The sequence below is a fragment of the Cololabis saira genome, chromosome 1 (genome assembly GCF_033807715.1).
Source record: "Cololabis saira isolate AMF1-May2022 chromosome 1, fColSai1.1, whole genome shotgun sequence".
Lineage (NCBI taxonomy): Eukaryota > Metazoa > Chordata > Actinopteri > Beloniformes > Belonidae > Cololabis > Cololabis saira.
The window spans coordinates 23,361,010-23,387,463 of NC_084587.1; the positions used below are offsets into that span (position 1 = coordinate 23,361,010).

The 26,454-nt window shown below is 40.3% G+C and overlaps 1 protein-coding gene across 10 annotated transcripts in view; it reads right to left on the reverse strand.

Annotated features, from left to right (window-relative positions):
- Positions 1 to 26,454, reverse strand: part of lrba (LPS-responsive vesicle trafficking, beach and anchor containing) — a 198,615-nt gene that overhangs the window by 24,225 nt on the left and 147,936 nt on the right. For all 10 annotated transcript variants that reach the window (XM_061718440.1, XM_061718470.1, XM_061718425.1 and 7 more), the window contains 3 exons: positions 25,352 to 25,471; positions 22,066 to 22,218; positions 5,198 to 5,365 (listed from right to left, as the gene is read on the reverse strand). In XM_061718440.1, the coding sequence (XP_061574424.1) occupies positions 5,198 to 5,365; positions 22,066 to 22,218; positions 25,352 to 25,471 (441 nt within the window). The remainder of the gene's footprint in view (positions 1 to 5,197; positions 5,366 to 22,065; positions 22,219 to 25,351; positions 25,472 to 26,454) is intronic.

Consider the following 26,454-nt stretch of genomic DNA (forward strand, 5'->3'; position numbering starts at 1 on the left):
TTCAAGAGATACTACTGTAAATTGGGTTGACAACAAAGGCTCAGATGCTTTATACACTCAACTGGGTCCAAGTATGTCAACATCCCATGACACCATTGAATTGTGTTCAATGGAAAAAAAAAATAAATCTACTACTCAGCGACACAAAGGCTTAAAGTTGAAGAAACTGACTTTTTGTAATACCTTTTTTGCAAAAGAAGAAAAGTTGAAAGTCTATGCCAATTATAGTCCATATTATTGCTGTACATTACAGACGACATATAATAATATCTTATTAAGTAGACCCCAAGTTAAAGTTTCTTTTGGTATGAGTAAATTGTAAATATTCTCTCACTGCGGGAAGAATAGTGTAGTACCGCTATTACTTTATTTAAATGGACGTCAGACATTGTCTCTCATTTCATCAGATTTGTTTTTTTGTTTTTAAATGTAAAACGTATAGATAATGATACAGTAGATAGCTTTTTCTCTATACAGTAAGAGAAAACTTGTTTTACGTTAATCTTTTAGAATATAATACAGATTATGTACACACTGTACACTAATTTCAAGTGGACTTTTATGTTTAAATCATAACACTATTGCGCTGAACTGATATATTGTTTTGAATAAAGATCAATTTTTAATTAAAACTGACATCAAGAAACGGAATCAAATCATGTTTTAGCTAAAAGATACACAATCTTAGTAGGAACTAAAAATAGTTTCACTTCTTGTCGCGTCAACTTTACTTCAACTGTTGATTCACACCATTTCATGAATTTCAGACCGTCAACACATTCAGAAAATGTCCCACTCTGTAACATTGATATTCTTCTTAAAGACACTCTGGCTTTGAGGTTACCAACCAATAAAATATGTTTTCCTCATTCTTCCTGCAAAAGCATCTTAAGGTGTGGACTGTAGTCTGTCTCTCCCCTCTTTCCTTTCAAAACTGTCCACACATCCTCTATCGTGGACATGTCAGTGCTGAAGCCACACCGGTCCAGTACTCTTCTTTTCCTCCAGCCGTGCCTTTTGTAATGTGACAATTTGTTTTTGGAATATCTTGGCTATAAATGTACAGATGTTCCTGGGAAAGTAAGTAAATTTCTTGCTCTGGAGTCTCACTGAGGTTTTCTGCATCCTCAGAGGAGAATAAATCATCTTTGCCAGAGTCACTGATGCTACCCCACACTGTCACAGTTTGGCTTTTGGAGTTGATAACAGTCTGGAATTATGGTCCTTTTCTTGACTTTGGTCCAGAGCACATGGAGACCATCAGGAATACTGTTTCTTCTGATTATAACACATGTTTACACACTGTGGGATGGTTCAGCCCAGATCTATCCTAGCCCAGAGACATCAACACTGCCTCTGCAAAAGGTTAAGTTTAAAAACACTAAACAAAACAAGACACAGTAAGGGAAGTCTGCAAATTTGTTCTGTATTAAAAAAAAAGAGGAAGTAATTCCTCGCCTATTTCAGCTACCGATGAATGATTGTAATTGTGTCCTTGATGCAGGGGCCTTGGAGGGATCGGCGATCCCAGATGTCCAACTCAAGCTTTTCACTTTACACACTGAAATTTCTCTTTCAAAAATATCATTAACCCGTATCTCCAAGTAGAGTCAGAAAATTCCACATCCTCTCCACTCTGTCTTTAAGGACGTTTTTCAAAAATGTCAAAATCACTTTCTCATGTATTTTTAGACAAAGTCAAAATCCTTTGCCCATCTTTGCTTCTTAAAGACTCATATGTACCGCTTTTGACAAGGGAAATTTGACAACATCCGTTTGAAATAATCATTGACATAAATTCTTGACTTATTACTGTTCAAAGTGTACTGTTTTTTTAATATGTTTCAGCCCTGAATTGTAAAAATTGATGTATATTACAGACAGAAATGCAGGAGCATGGCTTTTACTGTAAAAATGTACATGCATATGCAATAACAGAGCAGGCTGATGTGTAACATGAAAGACTACTAGAGCAAGATGATAGTGTCCATTTGACAAATGGTTCATCATTTGTAATTAAGTAGCCAGTCTTTCAATTCGATACTCTTCTATATTCATTTTATTTATTCATTTATTTTTTGTTAAGGAAATACAACTTTTCCATGCGGCCTCAATTTCTTCTGATTTGGGGCAATAGTGGAGCAGTGGCCCCAGTGTCCAAAGAAAACAAACCAGCAGGCCTTATGTTTAATGAGTGACTTTGGCAAAGTGTCAAAGCAGGTTCACTCGCGTGGGCACGTTTCCCTTGCTCTGCCGAATTACGCAAACGCCGTACAATTCAAACAGGGCTCTGTGTTTCGTCGCTGGTTTGGAAGGCTGTAAGACTTTCCATAATCACATGTGAAAGAGGGGAAACCCTGTAGAACGATGAGAAAGTAAGTCAGGGTGTGTTTCTCTTTATACGCAGAGAGGCAACACAGATGTGCATGAATGCCCTGCACAAGGACACATGAATATATCTGCACGCACACTTTTCTTGGAGGGGAGTGCCAGAGGCAGGACAGGAAGTAATCATGGGCTTGAAAAACACAGCGGTGGTATCCACAGCAGTCACTAATCTGTGCTGGGATATTCAAAACTTTCTCCCAGAACCAAAACGCGCACATAAAAACACATAACTGGGGGCATTTATGTTGATGAGCGTACATGAATATACACATGCCAATAATTGAAAAGTATACACACACACACACACACGTATGTACAAACATATTTAAGTATGAGCGACACAAATCACTCAAGTGTGTTTGAGCGTCGGCAGACATGTGAGAAGGATGGGGCTGGTGTGAGCTGGCGTTTGCCAGAAAACATGGCAAGAATACAGAATGAGCAAAACAAAGATACAAAACGCTCTAATCCAACCTACTACGAACACACACAGGCATGTGCACACGCACATCTGTGACCCATCCCCCTGATACTGAACTGCCCCGGGGCCTGTCTTAATGTGGCCTAGCCTGGCCCAGAGTACACAGCTCAGGCTGAAACAGTTGTCACTCAGTAATGACAGACTCTGGGGACACTTTCAGACCTAAAACCCTCAGGCTCAAAGCCGGTGCAGCCCTCAGCCACCACCGCCACCACCACCCCCAGCCCCAGCCCTGCCCCCAGTGCCAAGCCATGACAAGGCCCAGGCCTGAAACTCTGTTTCCTTCTCCTCTGCAGACAGGGTACTACTCCTTCCGCACAAACACAATTGACAGAGCCTTGGATTAACTCACAGGGGTAACGCTGCTTTCGTTTACTTAACTAATTAAAGTGCTCAGACTGAGGGTGTTTTCAGAGGTGAAAAGAAGCAGACTGAAGTCACAGCATCCTGGAGAGAGGAGAAAACAAGTTTGTTTCACCTCTAAGCAGGAGAACAAACTTTGAAACTTAAATCAGCCTCTGTGCATTCCACTGCTACTGACAACATGGCACGCAAAATAATCATTTGCCATGACATTGTCATGTTGGAGAGAACTAAAACACAACTGCAATTCCTAGAAATGTTATCTCTAAAGTTTAGTTTTCAATTAAACTCCAGTGCAATTAGTTTCAAGAACACTCATTTGGAGCGCCCATCTTCTTTGCACTGGTCAGGAGTATTATTATTAACATCAGGAAACACTACCTCACATTAAATTAAATATAAACAAAACTGCAGAGGAATAAAAACATTCGCTCAGATCCAAGCATATCCAAAGCATGAATTTCAGCCGTCACAAGCAAGGAGGCAGAGGAGGCTATTTTAATACAACTCAAATCGTGTGCACGGGGCTTTGATGGATTCCTATATGCTGGTAGATTAATCAATCCTATTGTCACTGGAACAGCTTGGCAGAAATAGTGGAGTGCCAGGGATCCAATTTTCTGCTGTGTGTCTGTGTGTGTGTGTGTGTGTGTGTGTGTGTGTGTGTGTGTGTGTGTGTGTGTGTGTGTGTGTGTGTGTGTGTGTTAACAGGAAGAATGGGTAATGGGCTGAGTGTGGAAATGACCAGAGAGCCCTTGTAATGAATCTGCATGTATGTGTGTGTGTGTGTGGATAAAGGCCAAAGCACATCTGGATGGGAATTTGGTTGAATGAGGTGATAAATCAAGGATCTACCCCTGGTGCCCACGATGCTCCAGTCATTGAGCATGAAGGGCAGCCTTCCAGTGGGGTAAAAACCACATGTCGTCACTTGATATATTCTGAACTCGTATCCATTTGGACTTGAATGCCTAGTCTCATCTTTCTTATTGTGAAATAATTATGTTTTCTCCTTGAATTCTTTTGATTTGGGTATCTCATTCAAAATATTAATTACACAGCTAACAAACACAGGAGTGTTGCTAAAAGAAAGCCAGAAAGGCAATAACAAGGCACAAAGAAAATGTTTTCCACAAACTCCTAATTAAGCCACTTGCAGTATTTGAAATAAAAAAAATTTTTGGACTTGATTGTATTAATTTCACCTTAACAGATCTCCGCAATTGTGTTTCAAAGCTTAAACAGTAAGAGACATGTTATTACAAGCTGGGATTACCCTTATAAAAGACACCCTGTACAACCCTTTATATACCATGACAACGATGAAAATAGAATACGGCCCCTCTTGGTGCTAAAACTTAGTTGTCAAAAAGGCTGATGGGAGCAGGGTCAATTGGCCTTGCTGCTGGCAACCTGCCTTTTATAGCAGATTGGTGAAGTTGTCAGGCCGGTGTTTGGCTGTGGGCGAGCTCGCTGTGCTTTTCTTTTCAAGTCTGTGTTTCTTTTTATTTATTTATTTATTTTTAAATAGTTGCTTTCAGGCAGACCACTGTAGCTTGTGTTTGCAGCAGTTCAAAGTGGTGGAGATGAATAATGAATGAAAGCCAAGGAGGAGGCTTTAAGGCGTTAAAGTGAAGCAGTTGGAGTGCTTTCAAAAAGGTACCACATGAGGAAAAGGCTGTGCTCAGCAATACCTGCCAACAGATTGTGGGTTTAACTCTCTCCGTGCCATTCTCCAACCACTTTATCATGGCTAATGGCATCAAAACCCTCCTTGAAATAGATGCGGAGATGAGTAGATGCTTTTATAATACAGTCAGATTAAGCCTCCATATGTGGGTGCTTAAGTGTACTTACTGTAATATGACATCATTCTCCCTGACTCAGCAGGATCGTCCATGAGAGCCACATCAACGAAGTATAATATCTGTGAAAATGCATGAATGCATCATGCAGCAGCCTCACCTCTCTCAGCATGGGGTCATTGATGGAGCTGAGGTTGACTGCCCCCTCATAGGTCAGATAATAGAAAACATTGAGGGCTCTGGCAGCTTCAGGTCCTTGCTGCTTGTATCCAAATATCAAGTCGATCCACTGGTGTAGCTGGCAGGACACAAACTCACTCTCCAGAGCCTGTGAGACAAGGAGAGGAAAGAAAATGATGAGCATTGTGAAAGTAAACAGATGAACACCATACTTGGACCAAATGCTGCTCCTCTTCCTATTGCCGAAGAGCAGTTATCACTAATGCCCCTCAAAGGCCAATTTCTAAGAGAAAGCTAAATATCCCACTAATCTTTCTTGTGACAGAATCTGCCAATGATTTCTATAATGAGCGAAATGCACAGCACATCCATATCTGATCATAAGGGAGCATCAAAACTGCAGAAGATCATTAGGGAGTCATTTCAGCTTCTGTCTTTGTTCTTTCTCTGCTGGTTGTCAGCCAATAAGAGCACTGTGTTGCTCCTCTGCAGACGGCTCTGCGTTGCCATAACGCTGGAGATACAAGCCGTTTTCTCTCCTCATTAGCTGGCAAAGGAGAGAAAAAAAACATTTATGGTTTCCTCATAAAAATAGGCAATTGTGTTAATTTGTGTAAAGCTGTCGGCTCACAAAAGCCCTCTAAACACAACCAAATTAGAATGAGGCAGCCCTTGATTGTCATTGCTGCCTTGTGTCACATTAATTTGTGACAAAACATTAGCCCGTGTTGCACTTAAACAGCAATTTATATCATTTAAATTTTTACTGCAGATAACAGAACATCCCTCATTTAAATGTGACTTTTTGACAGCTCGTTTTGCATCTAATTCCTCCCCATTCTCTTAATTACAAATTTCAGTCAGGGAGGAAAGCACATGTCTGAGGAGGACACTGTGCAGTTCAGGTGTGATGGTGTTTTCAGTGCAGCTGACTGAAGGTTTGCTCTCACATAGCCCTTAATTTAAACTGATAAGCTCCACTATTCAACTGGATGATGGAGAAAAATAAATTATGTGAACCACAAGATCTTCAGGTGCAGTGTGTGAAAACAAACTGTTTACAAGTAATAGGTTAGAAATCACATCACTACCTTTAGGCTTTATTTAGGATGGTAGAGTAAGAGCAGGATTATAGGCTTTATGAAAACGTTTTCACATGATACCAGAGACGGCCAATTAGATTGTCTGAATGCATTCTTGTATGTTCCTCAAAATCCTCATAATATATGTAAATGCTCTTGGATAGAGCCAATTCATCACCTTTTAACATTTTGATGCAATGAATATCTGACACATTCAACGTTTTTGGCGAAAAAACTAGTACCTACTGCGCAAAAACTTGTTGAATGTATAATATATATTATTTATAAGTATAGAAATGTCTCTGCTAATTTCACATAATATCAATTGATATTCAAATGCACATGCTGATCTGCGATCTGGCAGTTTTAATAAACTCTGAGCACGGGAATCAGCCCAATTTCTTTTTTCTGGAACATAGTTTCATGTTACATTTTCTGTTTAAGACTTGAAGTTTGGTTCCTAATGCTTAAACTAAACAGATCCAACTTTTGGCTTTAAAATAAAGCAGTTACTTGGACAGTCCAGGGTCTATGTTCGTCTGTCTGTCTGGCAAGAGGAAATTCACATAAAATTAGCGCGTGTCACAAAGAAATCCCATTTATTAATGTAACTTGAAATTCAGGAAAAACCTTCTTTATTTAAACTCCCATTCAAGCCGTTCAGGGTGAAGTTCAGTGGTGCGTGTAGGTATGTCTGCGAGTACATCTGTGTGCCTGGCTGTGTGTTAGTGAGTGAGAGAGACAGAGAGAGAGAGAGATCAGTTCATTATGCGCTAGAATTGACCTTTGACGGGCCTTACTCCCTTGTTTCTGAAACTAAAGCTGGGACTGATGGGCATTTAATGTGCACTGCAATCAACTGTCAGTCAGGATGGAGAAACAAAGAGCAGTCATGTTATTGCAGCTCCTTCTCCAGAGGCCTGCCTTTATGTAAATCATTCACATCTACTATTCAGAGAGGAAAGGTTGGAGAATAAGTAAGAAAATTTGTGTGTGCTGTGTCAGCATTGGAAGCACATGTTTGAATATTTGTCAAGTCTGTTAACATCTGTTCAACAAAAAGCTACACAGACCTTATCTGACTTAAGTTTGTAGAGATGCCTTGATACTCAGATTTCAACGTTTGATTGTGTTACATAATGACTAACACAACAAAGAGGCTAAGATTAAATAATAAACATTCAATATTTATGCTTTTTTTTGTTTTTAAATCCAACCTCAAAATCTGATATCAGGATTACTGTACTTCTTCAGAAGAATGTACTGAAATTAACATTCTCAGATTAAAGCAGTGATTCTAAAATTGTGAAGTGATAGGGGGATTTCAGCAGCCGGGGGTGATAACATGATGAAACAGAGCGGGTCAGATGCAGTGGGAAGTGCGCTCTCCAGCGATGAGATGAGTGTTTTGCTTAACTTTTCCCCTCTCTGAAAACAAAGATATGTAAGCTGAAGTTTGAGCATGAGTTGAGAGTGATGGCAACAAACCTGTAGCGCTGCTTTAAAAACAGATAAAATGCATTGATGTACAGGTCTGGGCTTTTCCGACCGATGCCCTCCAGATGCTATAATACAACTTCACTGCCACCTGAACTACAAATGTTATAAAGGGAAAAAATATGCTTGAACCATCTTTACTTCATATGAGGGCTTTCTTGCGCAAGTTAAACTTGACACATTTTGTTACATTCATCTTTGTTAGGGTGAGTGGGCCTCTAAAGGGGTCAAGGCAGGAAAAGTTTAAGAACCACTGGAACAAGGTACCAGATTCTTGCAGATGTTTGCCATTTGTGATATACTGTACATTTGTTATTGTCACAAATGAACATAGCCAACATTGAGATATTGCCTATGTGCCAAGTAAGAAAAGCATATGTTATCTCCTCATTAATGGCAATCTGAAAATATTTAAAAAAAATAATAAATAATAATAATTTAATTAGGTAAAACATTTTTTTAAAGTACAAAATGTTTGTGCTGAATTAAAGTTTAGGAAACGATAGTGATAACTAGAGAAAATTAACTCAAATCATGTGTGCTTAGCTCTTGATTTGTGTGTGCGTATTATCGGATTTGTGCTCATTACTTGATTTGTGCGTATAATTCAAAAAGCCTCCTACACACAAATCATAGATAACAGAACATATTCTATCATCTGGTCCTAACTATGACAGCCTGAGTGTGTCAATTTGTTAATGTTGTAAATGTGATTTAAAACGTTTGACAATAAGTTTTTGTATCAATTTAAGCATTAATAATGTAGTGAATTTCAAAGTATTTATTGTACTTTAATACACTGCTTGAGTAAATGTGGTTTTTATAGTCCTGCTGCTCTTGTAAATACTCTGCAGCAATAAAATTTAGGTTAGAAAAATTAACTCATATTTGCCATGACTGCCATATGAGTGACATATTAACAAAATTATACTATTACTATAGTATAATATTACTATCATCAACCTTATTCTATAACGTAATAGTATATCATAATGGTATAAAATATAATCTAGTGATGAAAAACTTAACAAAACATGCTTAAAAAACTGGCAGTATCAAAACATTATCACTATAATCAAGATGAATGAACGTATGGAGTTGGAGTAGAAGTTAACAGCACGTCCAGAAATTAGGAGAGTTGGAGTTACCCCCAAAGTATAAAGTGAGCAGGTGTGGAAACATTTCCTTATGTGGTGCCACACTGTGGAAATGCCTGAGCAGAAGGTTGGGGCAGATAGCAGATTCCTGCGTGGGATCCAGTGCCACATCAGGAGAACAAGGCTGGATTATTGATGTGCCAATTAGCAGCCAGTGTGTGTATCTTCTCCGCCCACAGGGAATTCTCTGATAATTAATGAATAATTTAGCATGCCTTTATGTAAATGCTGAAAGGGGGTAGAAGTCACTGCAAACCCACATTTCTATTGTTACAGGTTTGACAAAGCACACCTTTGAAGCTTAGGGGGGCACCCCTTTGTTGTCGTTTGCAACGGCAAAAGAAATATGAAATATTCTTTTGGAATGATTCATTGAGCCAAACCATTTACAGCATCAAAGCAAACATATTAACATATACAAAACAGTCTATAGCATTTTTGAGTTACATGTTTATTTTACTTGTGCGCCAATTTAGTTGGCTGTGATGTGAATTCCAATGAAAACATATAATGAACGAGCCCAGTCTGGGTTTGAGTCTCAGGTTACTTTAATCCTTTCCTTTGTGAGACATCTGTAGCTCCAGTGTGGACTTTAAACCTTTAAAGAAAACCAAAATTGCTCAAAAAGACTGACAGTTTGACTATGTGTCTGTCAATATGTTTCGCTTTAGAGAGATTTAAAGTCTAAAGGCATACCACCTCAATTTGAGACATCACACAAGAGACAGCAAGTGATTGCAATTAACCAGCTGGTGGACATTAAACAGAGATTACTGAATCCTGAGAGGCAACCTGAGAATCTCTGATCTACAACAAGCAACTGGTCCGCAGCGTCTGTTGGACTTTCGTCTCGGTGATCATCTCTCTGTTTTAACCTCAGTGTCTCCTCAGGCGAGAGGTCTACCCCTCAGTGAAATTTGAAGTATCTCGTTGTGGTTAGCTTTATGATCCGGATTGAGCTGGATTTCACTTCAGTCTTAACGAGGTGACAGCGAACACTTTCCTCCTCCCCTCGCTGGTCCTAAAAAACCCTTTTAAGGACTTATGCAGAGTTGCCCATAAGAACGTTAAAACATCACTTAACAAATCAATCCTCTCATTTGCATGGCAAGGCTAATGCAAGTGGATGTTCATGTCCACGTGTGTGTCAGTGTCGGTGTGTAACACAATGCATATGTTGTTGAATCATAGTTTATCTTCTGTGTATTATTATTGATAACAGACAATTCAAGGCAACACTTTTCTGGCCTGCACATATTTTGTAATCACTGTTAAAGAATAAGCTGATCCAAACATCCTTAACTAGTGACAGAAACCAAAGTATCAGCAGTTAGATTAAGATGAATTCTGTCTCTATGTAATGTTGTTGCAACATTCACTAAACAGGATCTCAAGTTTCAGGAAAGTTGGAACGAGCAGGAGAGATGTGAGCCAAGTTGAACAATTATGATTAAACTAGGGTTTACCGATGGCATTAGTGACATTAATTTATTCAAATTGGATCCTTTTGTCTGAACTTCTGCCCCTATAATTACTAACGACAGGATGAAAATTCTGAGTGTTTGTTGCATTAACATCAGCGTTCTTAATAGAAGATGAACTAATCTTTTTATTCCTCATTTCCACTTGCTTTTTGTATATTTATATGATGCATCCAGATGTTTATTCATATCCTCCGTCATCTTGGACACAGCTGTGAAACTTCTGATTTTGTACGATGAATTTCAGAGAAATTAATATGCTGTGCATATCCATCCAAGCTAGCGTGATGCAAATAATTAACTTGTTTTATTTGATTATGTTATGGGTTGTACGTGTAGACTGCTATAAAAAAATATCCCATGTTAGCAGCCATATTAGCAACATTAGCTTTAAGTCAAGCCAGTCTTCATGACTAATTCCTTGCGCTGAACCCAAAAGATTATATTCCCGATCTCTAACTGACGGATGGCATGTAGAAACAAGGCATTAAGCAACATCATTATCTTCTTTATTTTTACTCCTTTTTCATCCTTAAAGATCAAAAGCAACTTCTTTTTTTTTTTTTTTACCCCTGTCCACTCTTTTTTCTGTTCTTTCCTTTCCTTTCCCTCAGCTCCTTGTACAAGTTATCTGATCATCTGGATCACCTCCTCTAGAGCTGCCTTGGCCGAAAGGTTGACAGGCACTCTGATTAAAGGCCTTATTTAACTCCGTGTAGATGAGAAACTGATTGTCATTTTGAAGCAGGCAGAGGAAAGCTGCCCCCAGTCATGAGAGAAGGGGCCTCAACATGGAAGAGGAAAGGAAAAAGCAACGGGTGACGTAAGGAAAGAGATCCTTAGGGCAGCCATGCAGCTAACGAACCATTTCCGTTACTCTCATATTCACACACACCAACCAAACCCCAGATGTGTGTGTTCTCCATCCTCAACCCCCCCCCCCCCGGTCAACTAATTAGACAGGTCACAACTGTGAAAGTTCTATCTAGGGTTTAGTGGAGGCCCACCGTGGCAAAGGGAACCTGAAACTAACCCCAACTTCCTCCGTCATTTATTTATTTTTCTATTTCTTGTACACTTGAATAGTAAGAATCCTAAAACAGATAAAAGGATTTAGAGTGCATCTTCCTCAAAGTTACCATCCCATGCCAGTCAATGCAGTTAACACTAATGACTTGAGAAGTAAATTAATACAATCAAACGCGGCTTTCTCAAAGTTCAGAGGGGGCAAAAAAATGCGTATTTGTTTTCAGTTTTTAATGTCTAATAAAAGTATGAAAAAGACAAAAGTACAAACCAAGCTCTGTTCCACGGTATTTGAAATCTACATTTCTAAATATAAAACGCTTTGATAACGAAGAAGAGATATATCATGAAGGCAGCGTATGTTGCTCTAAACCTTATGTCTCAAAGTGATGCGCCTTGAGCACAGTATGAATTTCTTCCAGAAAAGTTCTGGAGTCTTAATTTCTCCAACCACAACACACACTTCCATTTTGTGACGCTCAATCCCAGATGCACGTCAGTCAAAGAATCTTCCTCTGGTTTTAGTTGGCGTTTGTGAATATTGCGCTGCATCGCTGTTCTTGACAAACGTTTTCCTCAATAATCCCCTGTGCAGGTGATCATAAAAATGATCAATTATTAATAACAGCAACCTGAGGCACGCAAACCACACATATCCATCCAAGGCTGTCACTCCTTCCTCCAGATTCCTGAATGTCTTGTACTGTGTGAAGGGAGAAAAGTACTATCCCTTCCAATTGCATTTCATTTAAACGTCACCATAAAATATGTTGATAACTTTTAGGAAGTCTCTTCTTACACTTACGGTCTCCTATCTTGACAAGAGGCAAAACCCAGCTAAATTAATGCCTATCCGAGTTGTTTGCTGCGATAGCTGCCTACTGCTTTACGGCACTATTGCTTTGCGGTACTAACAGTGATGAGTTTCGCCGGCAGAGCTACAGTGGACATCATGGCGGAGACAACTAAGGATCGGAAAAGTAATGGACAGAAGAGGAAATGAGAGAAGAGGTGCAACAAGAATGAATCTTGCTGTCAGAAAAGCCACTTTTATAGGGGGGATGTGCACTGAGCTACAAATTGCAGAAGTTCCTTTTTGCCACTTTAATTTTAAATAATATGTTCACTTGTATAAAGACTAAGCTAATAAATCTAGCCGAGAGATATCTCTGATTGGTATAAAAAAAAAATTACATCACAGGTTCCATAGCATCAAGTGAGCAAGAGTTAGATCAAGAGTCAGAGCTGATGGAACTCAGAGGTCGTGAGGAAAGCTTCAGCTCCGGATGAAGGGATATTTGGATAGCTGTTGAGAGAAGCATAATTGTCTGAGATTACTATGGAACTGGCTGGAAGGTGTAGAGGGGACGTGATTAGGATGAATGACTCAACAGATTAGCTTGAGCTAGCTTGCAGTTAGCCTTTAGGGGAGAGTTTTAAAGATGTTGTTTTATGCAGAGCTGCACCCTGTCAGTTTATGTGGATGTGACTGTGTGCGAATGAGGAATCAATGAAAGGAAAAAAGATAAAAAATACTGTTTCGATTACAAAAGTAAATCCTGAAGAAATTCCAAAATACCAGGCAGTCTCACTACTTGATAAAAATAAAACTGACCAAAAAGCCAACATATTAGCATGTTAACAAGATTACATGTCAGTGACAGAATTTCACAATAATCTGAAAGTTATACTATTTCGCCCTGACTTGAATACTGTATGTTCACCTTTGTTGATATAAGAACAAATATCCCCATGTGTCTCTGTCTACTTGCAGAGAAACGTGTATAAAATTAAATAAAATTACACATTTTAAAGAACACTCTTAGAAGATAAGTCAACTATTGCAACAGTCTGGGCAGAAAAAAGAAGTAAAATCTTGGACTGGAGTTGTTTGAAAGCAGAGTAATGATCCAAAAGAGCATCCAAGATGACTTTGGCAGGAGTAAAATGAGGGCATGGAGGAGTGCAGGAAAAGGGAGAAGGACAACATTAGTGAGTTAGTATTTCAGCAACAATATATCATCCCATTTCTCAGGCTCTCATTAGCCCTCTCAATTACGTCATTGACGAGGAGGCTGAAGAAGAGGAAGGGGAGAAGAGCTGAATAGAGGGGGAGGCAAGGGGGGAGGGGGGGGCAGCTCGTAAAACACTGAGCACACAGTAAACATGTCTGCTCTTATGCATGACAATACCCCTACAGTGAGCGCTGCTTGACATTAGCCAGATAAGAGCACCCCCCACCCCTCCACCCCACCTCTACCCAGCGTGCTAGTTCCCATCCTACAACAAAGCTTTCAGTAGACACACCAGGGGAATAGATTAGCGCTAGCCTAACATGGTAAACCATGTTTTGTTACATGAAACCATGTTGGGATAGACAACGTTACCATTTTCACTCACTCAGTCATTCGCAAGTGCACAAGCGCTCGCAGTGGTTTACCTCAGCTCGCACATGAATTCCTATGGGGCTGCTGTGAGAAGATGTGGAAGCTAGTTGGAGTGGCCACATGCAGGCCCCAGTGACAGTCTGATCAGAGTTTGCTGTGTGGATGAGCAGTGAATGTAAACAATCATGATCTTTGACTTTGTGGAGCTGGTGGTCTGAGCTGAAGAGCTGTCATAGCCGCTCTAAGTCTTGTGGGAAAAAATGTGAGAAATGCTTTCGTCTCTTCTGTATTTCACTGTACCACATGTCTCAAATACAGTCATGATGGAACATATATGCATATTATCCTCTATGTTTTTCAAGCATTGGTGCCGATACTCAGTCTTTTAAAATGGTATCAAATGGCAAAAAAAAACATCTACAACTTTTCAAAATATTGCCCCTTTCAAAGACTGTCAATTATGTCTTGGTAGGATGACTGACAAGCTATGAAGACTTGGCTTTTGTAAGTGTGACTGGCTTTCAGCATATAAACTTGACAAACCTCTGAGAAGTCTGAGACTTTCAAAGGGTTTGTTAGTTTTCATATATGGAGCTTGAGTGGAAAAGAGGTTCTGGCTCCTACTAACATGACATTTGTCTGTTAGCAACAATGTAGATGTGCCTCTGGAATCGGGAATAGTGAACAGCTGTTGGGCTACGTCATGTGATCATGTGAACTCTTATGAATGTTTATGAACATTTTATGAATATGTGTATTCGACTTTAATGCCGGCTCAACCCCGGCCGGAAACCAGCTTTAATGTGCCTCCTAAAATGGCGGCCTTGTCAGAGACTACAAGGACCAGGGGGGTGGCGCCTGAAGCGGCGCGCGTTCAATCACTGGCCAGGCGCTGACTACGTCACGGCAGCCCGCGGAATCAAAAGCGTTTTGCCTCTCTTCAAACTCTCTCTTCTCTTCTGATCTTGATCATCTCTGCATCCTCTCGCCCCAGCTTGGCTTCGTGCCAAAGGCACGTCAGAACAGACCGGCCTCCCCCACCGGGGGGGGGGAAACTACCCGCATCGGATCATCCTGTGGGGAGATCCGTAGCGGCCCGGAGCGCTGCAGAGCTCCCGGCTCTCTCCCGTTCCTCCTAACTTTTTCTCTGTTGAGTTATTTCGCCAGGAGGGTCCGATCCTCCGGGCAGCGCGTCCACATCAGCCCGAGAAGCAGATCCTCCTGCGTCCGTGAAGCCCGCGCCTCGGTGATGAAACGGGAGCAGCCCTGATTACAGTGGACTGTCCCGTACCTGGAGGCCGCGTCAAGAGGCTCTGTGATCGGAGAGTGTATTAATAATTGTTGAATGAATGAATGAATGAATTATTTTTTATTTATGTGTCATACACCTTTAAGGTGCCCAGCCCATAAGGGCTTACAAGACACAGATACCCTACGCCAGCAAACAAACATCAACTACGTACAAACAAAAACACAAACACAAAATTATAATATCCACTTATACATTACAGATCAGATCTTTTCTCAATTTTCATATAATTTGTCCTTTCTCTGTTTCCAGGCTCTCTTTACAAAAGTAGCCACAGAGAAAACCTCCTCTTTAAAAAACCACTCCAATTTAACATCATCTTCACTCCAAAACAGCTCAGGTTTACAATCTTGCATTCTCTGAAATAAAAACTTCCTGGCTTTATCATACAATGGACAATAAAACAAAAAATGAAGTTCATCCTCAACAACATTCAGGTCACAAACACTACACAATCTTTCCTCTTCAGGAACAGAATTATACCTACCTGTTTCTATGGCCAGAGGGAGAATCCCAGTTCGCAACTGAGCACACAATGATCTTTTTGATCTATCCAGGGGTAAGGTCGCATACGGTTCAGGACAATAAGTACTCTTCATCAACCGGTAAGTTCTGAGTTTGGGTTTATGCCAGATGTCGTTGGCCCATTTTTCTTTATATTCAGAGAATAACATACGCTTCACAAACCGAACATTACACCGCTGACCATCTATGAAAACATGTTGTAGATCAGTTTCACTAAAGATGGCATTTATTCCCTGACACCAAGGATAGTTATGTGCTTTGTCCCAATGAAAAACCTTGAATATAATTATTAATAACTCTTGATAACTGAACAGCGCCCCTACTTGTGGCACAACACAGCTGGTCAGGTCAAACATGAGCCTCCAAAAAGCAGTCTTGCTTAACTGGAAACTTATAATGATCATAGCAAAAATAATTAAAGGAAAAAAAATAAAATAAAAAAAAATAAATCACAAACATGAAGCCCTATAAACAATCAGCACCAGCCAAACTATGTAAATCCCAAAGTAGCGATTTAGGCCAATACTGTAGATAATTCTTCTCCAGAAATCAGCTGGATAGGAGACTTTGTAAACACACACATACACACACATAGAAATTACCATCCATAACTTGGGTTTCCAATAATCTACACCCTCTACTACCAAATATCAGCAGTTATTTACAGCTTAGGTTGTTACAACTCAAAAGTCGTACTGGCAACTGTCAGGCTGTATGTTCTGCAACAGTGTCAGGAGGATTTAGAGCAGGTTTTTGCACTATGGCAACATTCTTTACAAGTCATCTTTTGTCTATTTTTTACTGCTTCAGCTGTCATGAATGAGAGATGACCATCTAGACAGTCACAGCAAATCTATCCCTGATCACGGGTATTTGATCAAAAACTACTACATTATCAATGTGAATTGGATCTACCCGTTTTTTGCCATTCAGTTTTAAAGAGCTTTCATTTCAGCAGCTGTAGAGGTTGCAAGAGAGGACTGCTGGTGATGCAGCTAGAGATAAAGAGGTTTTTTGGTGACAGACGCTGTACTGCAGTTTGGATATATGTAATCTCAAATGCAGCAACTAGTAATTAAAACATTTTGATCATGGTCTCTTATGACACACAGGAATTAATCAGATGTCTTCCTTCTTTTTCTTTTTTTACATTTAGTGGTTTCTACATTTAGTTCCCAAGGACGAGAGTGAAAAAGTGGGGCGGGTTGTGCTTTTGCAGGAGCTGGTCCCAAAGTCTAAAACAAGCTGCCCCCTGAGTCACGAACCCTCACTGATCTGTTCAATTCAAAACTAAAGACACACCTGTTCAAAACAGCATTTGGCACATAACAGCACTTCTTTTTTTATATGAATATTTTAAATTTTTACATTTTTATGTGTTTTATATTTATTTTTGTAGTTCATGATTTGATTTGATTTGTGAAGCCCTTTAGTCAACCCTGGTTGTTTTAAAAAGGGCTATACTAATTAAGATTGACTGATTATGAATCCTCTCCATGCACAACACTGGTCTATTCTATACATATAATAAGCGAGAAGTGTCAAAATTAAAAATTAATGTCAGTAGAATGACACAAGTGGTGATGTAGTTACAGTGAGAGCTGACCACATGTTGCGCAAAGCTGTGGTCAACCCAGTCACAATCAGCTTCGGACCCATCACTCAGTTGGCTTCGCCCATTCAACAAGGGAAAAAAGTCGGCGTCCTTCTGGGAGAGCAGATTAGCTTATGTATCTGTAACCGTTTGAGTGAGCTGTGGTGAGCTTTAGAGTGGGGAAAAAAGGCCAAAAGTAATATGTTGCCTGTCTGTCCCGTGTGTGGCTGAGAGGTCTGTCAACATCTCTACAAGAGTGCAGATGACAGAGAGGAACCAAACATGTGAAATATGGAGCAGCAAAAGTGCACTGCTGGAGTTGGAGTTGGAGTTGGCGAATTAGTGACTGGATCCTGCTTTTCAAAGGAATAAAAAGATTACAATTGTGTAATAACTGACTGGACAAGTCAGAGTTTGATGCAAAATGAAACCAGCTGCCTTCAAAATAGATACAAAATAGATACAAAAAAAACCCAAAACAAGCAACTATTGATTTTAATTAGCTGGATTGCAAAGATTTAGTTTTTTGCCCTAATCATCTATATGGTTTTTATCATTAGATGACGATGACGGCCCACGCTGTACTTTAGTAAAAACACTGTAATTTCAGAATTTGTGCTTTGTCTTCTAATGCATAAATGATTGTATTGTTTGGCAAAGCTGAACCTATAAAGTCTAACCCAGTAGCTGATCTTCAAGAGCTTTAAAAGCTGCCATAATGCGGTTTGCAGTGCTTCACATCAGCAGCTCCAGTAAACCAGCAACACATAATAATAGACGTAAATACTCATGAGGAAGCAGAAAGCGAAACATTTACACATGATCACCTGCTCTCACACCAATAGCTGCTGACCTGAGTGGTGAAATGTTGTCATATATGGTGGAATGTCAGAGCGCTGACGCTTCCCTGAAAAATCTTGTAATGTGATGTAGGAGGAATCAAGTTCTTAACCTCTCCTTCGACCTCCTGCTAAAAACAACAAGCAGAGCCTGATCTCTGTGGCATGCCGCTTCAAGGCCCCTCTGTGTCTTCATGGGTGTGTGTATGTGTGTGATGGACGAGGAAAAAGGGAGTATTTAAGTTTACAGTAGTATATAGTATAGTACATTGTATATTCACTTTTTCCTCAGCACATCAAAATTGCGGGGTAGAGGAATCAGAGTTGTTTAAACTGCGCAAACACGCACGTTGTCATGTAATTCGCTTATTCTTTAACATTAATGATGAACTACATATCCATAAACAAATCAATATTAAAAAAGATTGCAGTTTGATGTAATGTTAAACTTCTCCCTGATTGTCTTTATTTCCAACCATGCAACTGCACCCCAACAACAAAAACAGGCTGCCAGTGTGCACGGCAGTGCAATCCTTTACTGAGAGAGCTTTTTAATGGCCTCTCCAGATTGATCCCTAATTAGCTGTTAATCATCTTAGGCTCATAACCAGAGTGGAGGCAGCAGGCATGTGTGTGTTTGTAAGCATGTGTGCATTAGCTTGTGCCTGCGTGTTCTCTCCTGCTGTCTATCCTTGTGCTGGGAGGCCATTAGGAGCAGAATTGCTAAAGAGAGCCAAACAGTCCATTAACTCCTCCACTCTTCCTCTCTTCTCTCCACCGTGCTCATCTCTCTCACAACAGCACACACAGTTGCCAGCTGACACCCTCTAATGTCAGCTATCTGTCATGACCAGAGACCTGTCCACCCACACATCCTTCTACACACCTTGTCCCTGGGCCAGTATTCATGTTATCTGTATTACCATGTGACTGGGTCAGTTAAAAATGTTCAAAATATCAACAAAAAAACAAAAACAAAAAAAACCTGCAAGATAATCTAACACCAAATACAACGAATATTGCCTTAAAGGAGACCTATTATGGCATCTAATACCAATTTTAAAGGCTTTGAATGTCTTAAAAACAAGCTTTTGATTTTTTTTTGCTACATAAATTAGAAATTCAGCCTCTGTGCCATGTCTACAGCATCCCAGTCTCTAACCGCATTATCTATGCTGGATTCTGAGTGGGCGGGGAGGCTATGATAATGAGGCACTGTGCTGATTGGCTGCCTGAATGACGCGTAGAAAATGGTGGAAGTTCCGGCCGGCGGAGTTGTTGCTGTTGTTCCGGCCAGAGTTAGTTGCGAGCGTTGTTTCACGCATTGGAGGCCAACCGATGTAAATTGCTCCCGTCGTTACGTAACGACGGGCACAGAATGTGAACGGCTCGTAGAAGCCAGATCACACTGGATGGCTCATCCGGGCGGCTGTACAGACACTGCAGAATTTGGTTGCTTTCCTCCTTCTCTGAGTTGGCAGGCTGAGGGGAGACCACTTTATATATGTTAAAGCAAGAGAAAACGTGTTTTTCATAATAGGTCTCCTTTAATAAATCTATACCATCCAAAGTCTCATAGAAAATAATGTGATAATAATCTAAATATAACAATACAATAAATAAAATCAGGTGATGGATTAGTAAGGTCCACTGAGACTCAGCCCATGTGCCTTTGATAGTGAAACTGATGCAGGCCTGCTATGAGAGCCCTTGTTCGTTTGGGTTTATTACATTTCTGAGCTGCTACATCTGCCTGATGGGCTCGACTACACATTGGATGGATCGATATCTCAATTTGCATAATGTAGACGTAAAAAAGGGGGGAAAAAACACAACAGTCCCTGCATTTTAGCAGACGAGGATCAGGAAGTAACAGGTATATACTTTGAGTACAATACACCTGCATACGTCCAAACTGTTTCCACATCAACTGAGCACATATAGGAAGGAAGCAGAGTAAATTAAGGAGGAACATGTAAACACACTTATATGAAACAGGTAATGTGATATGAAAGCAAAAAAAAAAGAAAAGGGGGGGGACTGGGAGACGGGTCATATTTAGCAATGACGAAATATTTTTTGGTTTATTGCACAAAAAGTATCACTACTCTCTCCCTTTTCTTTCCAGATAGTATCCAGATATCCGTTTCTCTTTGGCATTAATAACACGAGTCTTCAATCCCTATAACAGCTTGCCTTCACCACAACAAGCTTCCCCTGATACATCCACATTCGTCTAGACCATGCTGACAGCTGGAGAGAGGGAAGGAGAGTGTGTGATTAATGATAGAGGCATGGTCATATCAGCGGGCTGGTTAACAGACCCCACCATAAGACTACACAGGTCACAGAGCACACCCAGTCTCATCAGCACCAATTACTACTGTGGGCACAGATCTCAGAAGAAGCTGGAAATCCTGTTACCCGAAAAAAGTCAAGGAAATAGAAATGTAGTCAAAGGAAAGCCGAAAACATTTCTTTCCCAGGAATTTATATTGAATAAACTAAACATATTTCATGCAATCACAGGTAAGGCCTGGGTCAACACGTTCTTGTAGATGAAGAAGTAAAAATATAAGTAATCAGTTTAACCAATACACAACACAAAAGAGCAACTATCCCAGGCTTTTTGACCTTTCTGACCTTCAAGAAGTAAATATCCTCTCTAAATATTTCTGCTTTGGGTTGGAGTGTACTTGCTGATAGAGGGGAGGTTAGAAAAGGGTTACAGGATCATTTTTAAGCACAGAGGAGAAGTTGCAATCATGCACATCAGCACGCACCAGATGTGTTTTGAACAAAGCACACAGAGATGGTTAGGTGGATAGGGATATTAGGAGAGGCAACGTTGAATCACTTTGCCGAAAAAGCAATCTGAGAGTCGGGGCATGTCGGAAGAGTGGGAGGCTCAGGTAACAGGAAGAACTGAGACAGTCAGGAAATAACACTGTCTCTTTGAATTAGCATTTCCAGATAAGCTTGTAGAGCACAGACTTCAGTCAGGCTGGGTTATGTGACACACCGGAGAGAAAAGTCTGTCCACATAAATGAGCAGGATACATCTTTTTCTGAATGACATAGATCAGGACCAGACACAAATCACATTCTAAATCTCCAAGCAACACTCATGATACTTATGGATTAAGTGTAATGAACACCTGCTCCTCCTCATTTAGTCAAAAAAGAAAGTTTTTTTTAAATCACCTAATCCTTACCAGGTTTTTGAATTAGGTAACTACAATCTGGAATAACTTGGGAAGTCATGTTATATTATGTGATTTAAAAAATAATAATTTAATAAAATTAACATACAATATTCTATTTCATATACAATGTATTTAATATTTAAAAGTTTTAATAAAATGTATTTAATATTTTTATATTATATTTACCAAAAGCAGTGGGAAGAAATGACAAGTGCAACCGAACTGCTTCAACAGGAGGATAAGTAGCAGCCAGAGGCAACTTATCAAATACATGAGATTCATTCATCACCAGCGATAATGATCACCTCTGTAAAAAGTAGAAAAGAAGTGGCTGTCTGCCGGCCTGGAGCATTCAGGCATGTTAACTATCCTGAGGAGGACAAACGTCAAAGATCTCAGAGAGGCTGATTTTCTTGCCCATCAATCACAGAAGAGTGAAAAGACCCTTTCCAAACAATTCAGGAAAGATATTATAAACAAAGGAAGACAGTTGTCAATTTTCTCAAGAGCAGATGAAGTTCATCTGTTGGAATGGCTGCAGGAACAAAAGCACCTAATAAAAACCGCACAATATGCCAGATAATAGTGCTCATTCTCAGGTTCTATACAACCAGACTTAGTTAGGATCAGATGATTTTGTACTATGATGCGTTATGATATGAGAGTGTGTGACACTTTTTCTTTACTTTTTCTTTGGCTGGATGTCTGCCGCAATGTTTTTGTGCAATTTTTAAATCTATCTTACCATCCGATTAATTCGGACAAACTCCTCCGGGCTCTTGGCCCACGGTGGAAGATCCACATCGGAGACCACGTTGCCCTCCTCCATCACTCCCAGGTTGTAGTTGTTGGCGTTGACAAACATCTCGGGAAGATAGAAGAACTCTGGAATCAGCTCCTGGGTGGACGAGGCACAGAAACACATGAATGGACTTGCAGAGTGCTTAACGACAACACAACAAATAAAAAGCTGATCTGAACATGTAACTTAACTGCATAACAATAAACAGCAGCTGCACAGCCTAAAAGTTAGATAATAATACTGAAAGAGGAAAGCTAAGTGTTACATATGGTTTCAAAGGTGTCTAAAATTAGTAGCTTATTTGATTCTTTTACAGATGAAGGTTTGTGTAGAAAAGCTGGCCCCTAAAAATGGATTTCAAAGCATCATGTGAGAGAAATGCTGAGCAGAAACCACACCAATGGAGAGAAGCACAATAAATAATATGCAAGTAAATAAACTTTCTTCTGACATTTTGCAGAAGGAAAGAGGTCTAAACATGCAGAGCGCTTAAGACAATTATGTGAACATACACATAATTGTTAAAGCCAATAAAGTGCCACATCAGCAATCTATGCCAAATGATTGTTTAAACAAATCAGATCTTTCCACGCTGTGATGAAGACAGTTTTTCTTAGGATTCGAGTTTTAGAAACAAAGATACAAGCTGTTTTGCAAGTTTTGTTATGATCAAACAGCACTGCTTCCAAAATTGCATCTCTGACTATTTAACAGCTCCCTACCCCTTCATAAAAAGTAAAACTACGAGTAACGACTCACTTTTTGGATTGTTCATATTCTTCGTTTACATCCAAGACACAGAACGAAAGAAAAAGTCTACATCTGATTATTCTTTTTTCCACAACAGACAAGAAAAAAAAAAAAACAGTCAAATGTTCTAACTGTGCTGAAGATATTTGGCCGTCATAAACAACACGAAGCATTTTCAGACTGCAGGACAGTGATAAGAACGGCATTTTTGACACGAGATGTAATCTTATATGTTAAGCGATCTGTCACTCATAAGGCAGAATATGCCACAGTGAGTATAAACATTAACAGTGAGCTTAAGCTTCAAAATATTTTGATAAATCAGTGCTTTTTTTCCAGGCTTCGGCTGTCGCGTTGCAGTTGTTTGCTTGTCTCTCAAGATACAAGACAATCAGAGTACAAAATGGCACAGTTCTTGGCTTCACACATGTAATTAAACACATTTAGGGAACAAAAAGATACATTGTTGATATTAAACCCAACATTGCTCTCACAATGTTTTCACATGTACTTCACAACACAAAGGATTACCTTACACTTACACTTTTGTGGGAGGCATATGTCCCAAGACAAGCTTAATAAAAAGCAGTTCATCAACACCACTTGGAGTTTTAAAGCAACAGTCAGACACTTGGGAATCACAATGTAGGCTAACGGATCAATTGACATTGTTTGTTTTGGGGAATTCATGAGAATAAAGCTTCTTTCACTACAAGTGCTAAACAATCCTTCCACAAAAGACAAACAAAAAGTTCAGACTATTGACAGACCACCAACAACACACACTTCACATCCTCTGACAGACCTCAAGGGAAGTAAGACGTACGTAACATGCTCTCGAAAAATACAGATGCACCGAACGACAAGAATCAGGTTACATTAGCTGTAAGATGTTTCTACCTCTCATTTATGGGGGGAAAACATCAAATCAAACAAGCAAACAAAACACAGAGGTTTAAAACAACACAGTACTTCCTCACTTCTGAAATCTCTTCACTCCACAAAACTTGACTTAAAACTAAAAGGTCAACTTCTTAACGAGGCCTCCTGCTCACTCAGGTTCACTGACTGCAGCCTGCTGTAAATTTGAGCGAGGGCCAACACACACACACACACACACACACACACACACACACACACACACACACACACACACACACACACACACACACACACACACACACACACACACACACACACACACACACACACACACTCTTAGTGGACTTCACTCGCCACCACTCAGGCCTACTGAGCACGGACCATTATGTGCAGTGGCCCCTTTGCTCCAGCCTGGTCAGAGGCCAGACCCTCTGATCCCCAATCCTGTCCTGTCATGGGTCACTGGAAGGGGCTTTGGCCCCTGGGCTCTCTTGCTACACTTCCACTGTTGCTACCTCTAACCCCTCTTCTCCACTGCTTCCCTTTCTGATGCCTTTAGGCTGAGGCAAGAGGTCAGGGGATTGGAGATGAGAGGTCATGCTAGCGTCACCCAGGCTAGAGACACATTGAATCTGGGTGTTGTAACCTATTATCACCCCTTCTTTACCAGTGGCATATGAAAACACTGGAGGCTTTTTGCCTTCTGGCAGGGACAGAGGTTTGCTATCAATGGCCCCACCACTAAAGCTAAATGGTTTACTTAGCATACCAAATTGATACATCTCATCCCTAATTCCTCTATTGCTTAGAACATGAATGTGTGCATCCAAATGGATAAAGTCGACAGACTTTCATTCAAAAAAAATGCTAAAAATTCAAACTGAACTAGGAAACAAACTGATGTGGTCCAGATTTTCCCTTTGTTTTGATCTGAAGTTGAGCTCTCACAGTTTGATCCACATTGACAGGTCTAGACCGAGAGAGCAAACGAGGGCTGTTGTTGGGCTTTCGCAATCAAGCATTGGCCAGCAACACAGTAACACAATCCATATGTTTTATCTGAGAAACGTGAGGGGGGTGGTAAACGCAATCAAGCGTCAAAGCCCCCAACACCACTGCTGTTCCCCCATCCAGTGACCCAGTGCCAGGAGAGCAAGCAAAAGCCAGCTCTGACAGCGAATGTCTGACTGTAGTTGTAAATGTTTTAGGAGAGCAGTTAAAGTGTGCACAGGGGGTTCCAAGGCCCTCGGTATGAGAATGACCTGTGCTGTTTCAGGGCAGATCCAAAAGCTCAGCACAGTCCGGGGGCCCGATGGGCAGGGATTCAAGTCTATGTTATAGCTGGCTGAATCTGAGAAAGATGGCTGAGACAGATGAGGATTAGTCTAACGCTTTGATCAGAAGACCGGGAAGCTTTCATTGCATAGGGACAATGATTGGTAGTGACTCAACATTTCTCTTTGGAAACCTTTTCTCCTTTGTAAGAATGCTGAATGGGGATTTATTCCCCTGCAGCACCCAGTACTTTATCTCTTTTAAGTATTTTTCAGGGAGCATTTTGAAATCATGTGTTAGTATGATCACGTGTGGACGTTACCTTAACATCAGATGTGTCTCTTTGGCAGTTCCTCCAGGCCCTGGACACTGAGGAGAAGGTGCGGTCAGCATGGTCGAACTTCCCCCCTTGGAAGTTGAGGAAGAACGTGGTGAAGGGTTCCTGTAAATAAACCAAGAGATTTGCTGTAGCCACTTGTGTTTGCTCTTTAACAAGCGTTCAAACAATAATCTCTCCCTCACTGTTCCAGTCGCCCGCACTGAGCTGTGAAAAAGGGCTTTTGTCTTCTCTGCCCCTTCTACCTGGAACATGTTTCAAAAGGACTGGAAACTAATGGGAATTATCTCATTGAATCACTTTAAATCCAAACTGAGCGCACGTGAGACAGCCGCCTTAGCCTGTAACCGTTTTATCTCATTTGTATTTAATTTTAATTGTCTTGAAACTGTAACTTTTTGCTGCCTCTTGACCAGGACTCCCTTGAAAAAGAGGTTCTTAATCTCAACAGGACATTCCTGGTTGAGGAAAGAAAGAAAAAACACACCCTATTACAGCACTTTTTCTTACACATGGAGGCCAGCCTTTTATTTCTCTTTATTTTTTTAAACCTTATCTCTAACAACAACAAACACGTGAAATGGTAAATCCCTGAGAGCAGCTCAAGTCAATACACTTGTGTTCCTGATGCATTTCTAATCACGTATAACCTTGTTAAGACTGATCAATGGCCGTCTCTCTGACGCAATAACCCCTGAATGACACGGACACAACATGCTACGCCCCAGCTATAAACTAATACTGTAGATAGTTAAGTGAGTTCAGCCTGAAATGACGTAACCCTCATTTGTTTAAAAGTCACATTAAGATCACAGCCTCTCATTCAGCCAAAAACAACAAAACAGGATAACATCCACTGTAAAAATTCAACAAAATCCAAAACATAAGCACACAATTTACTGCACAATCTTCAATCTGATCTTCATTGTTAGGTCTGATCTTTAAGTGAGAGTTACAAGTGAATGTTCCCGGTAAAGTGGGTTTAGAATAAGCTGGCTAATGATGTGGGGGGATCAATGAGGTAACTCTACTGGGAGTTGCTGAGACAGTGAGCTACCGGGACAATAACAGCAGAAAACTGCATGTTG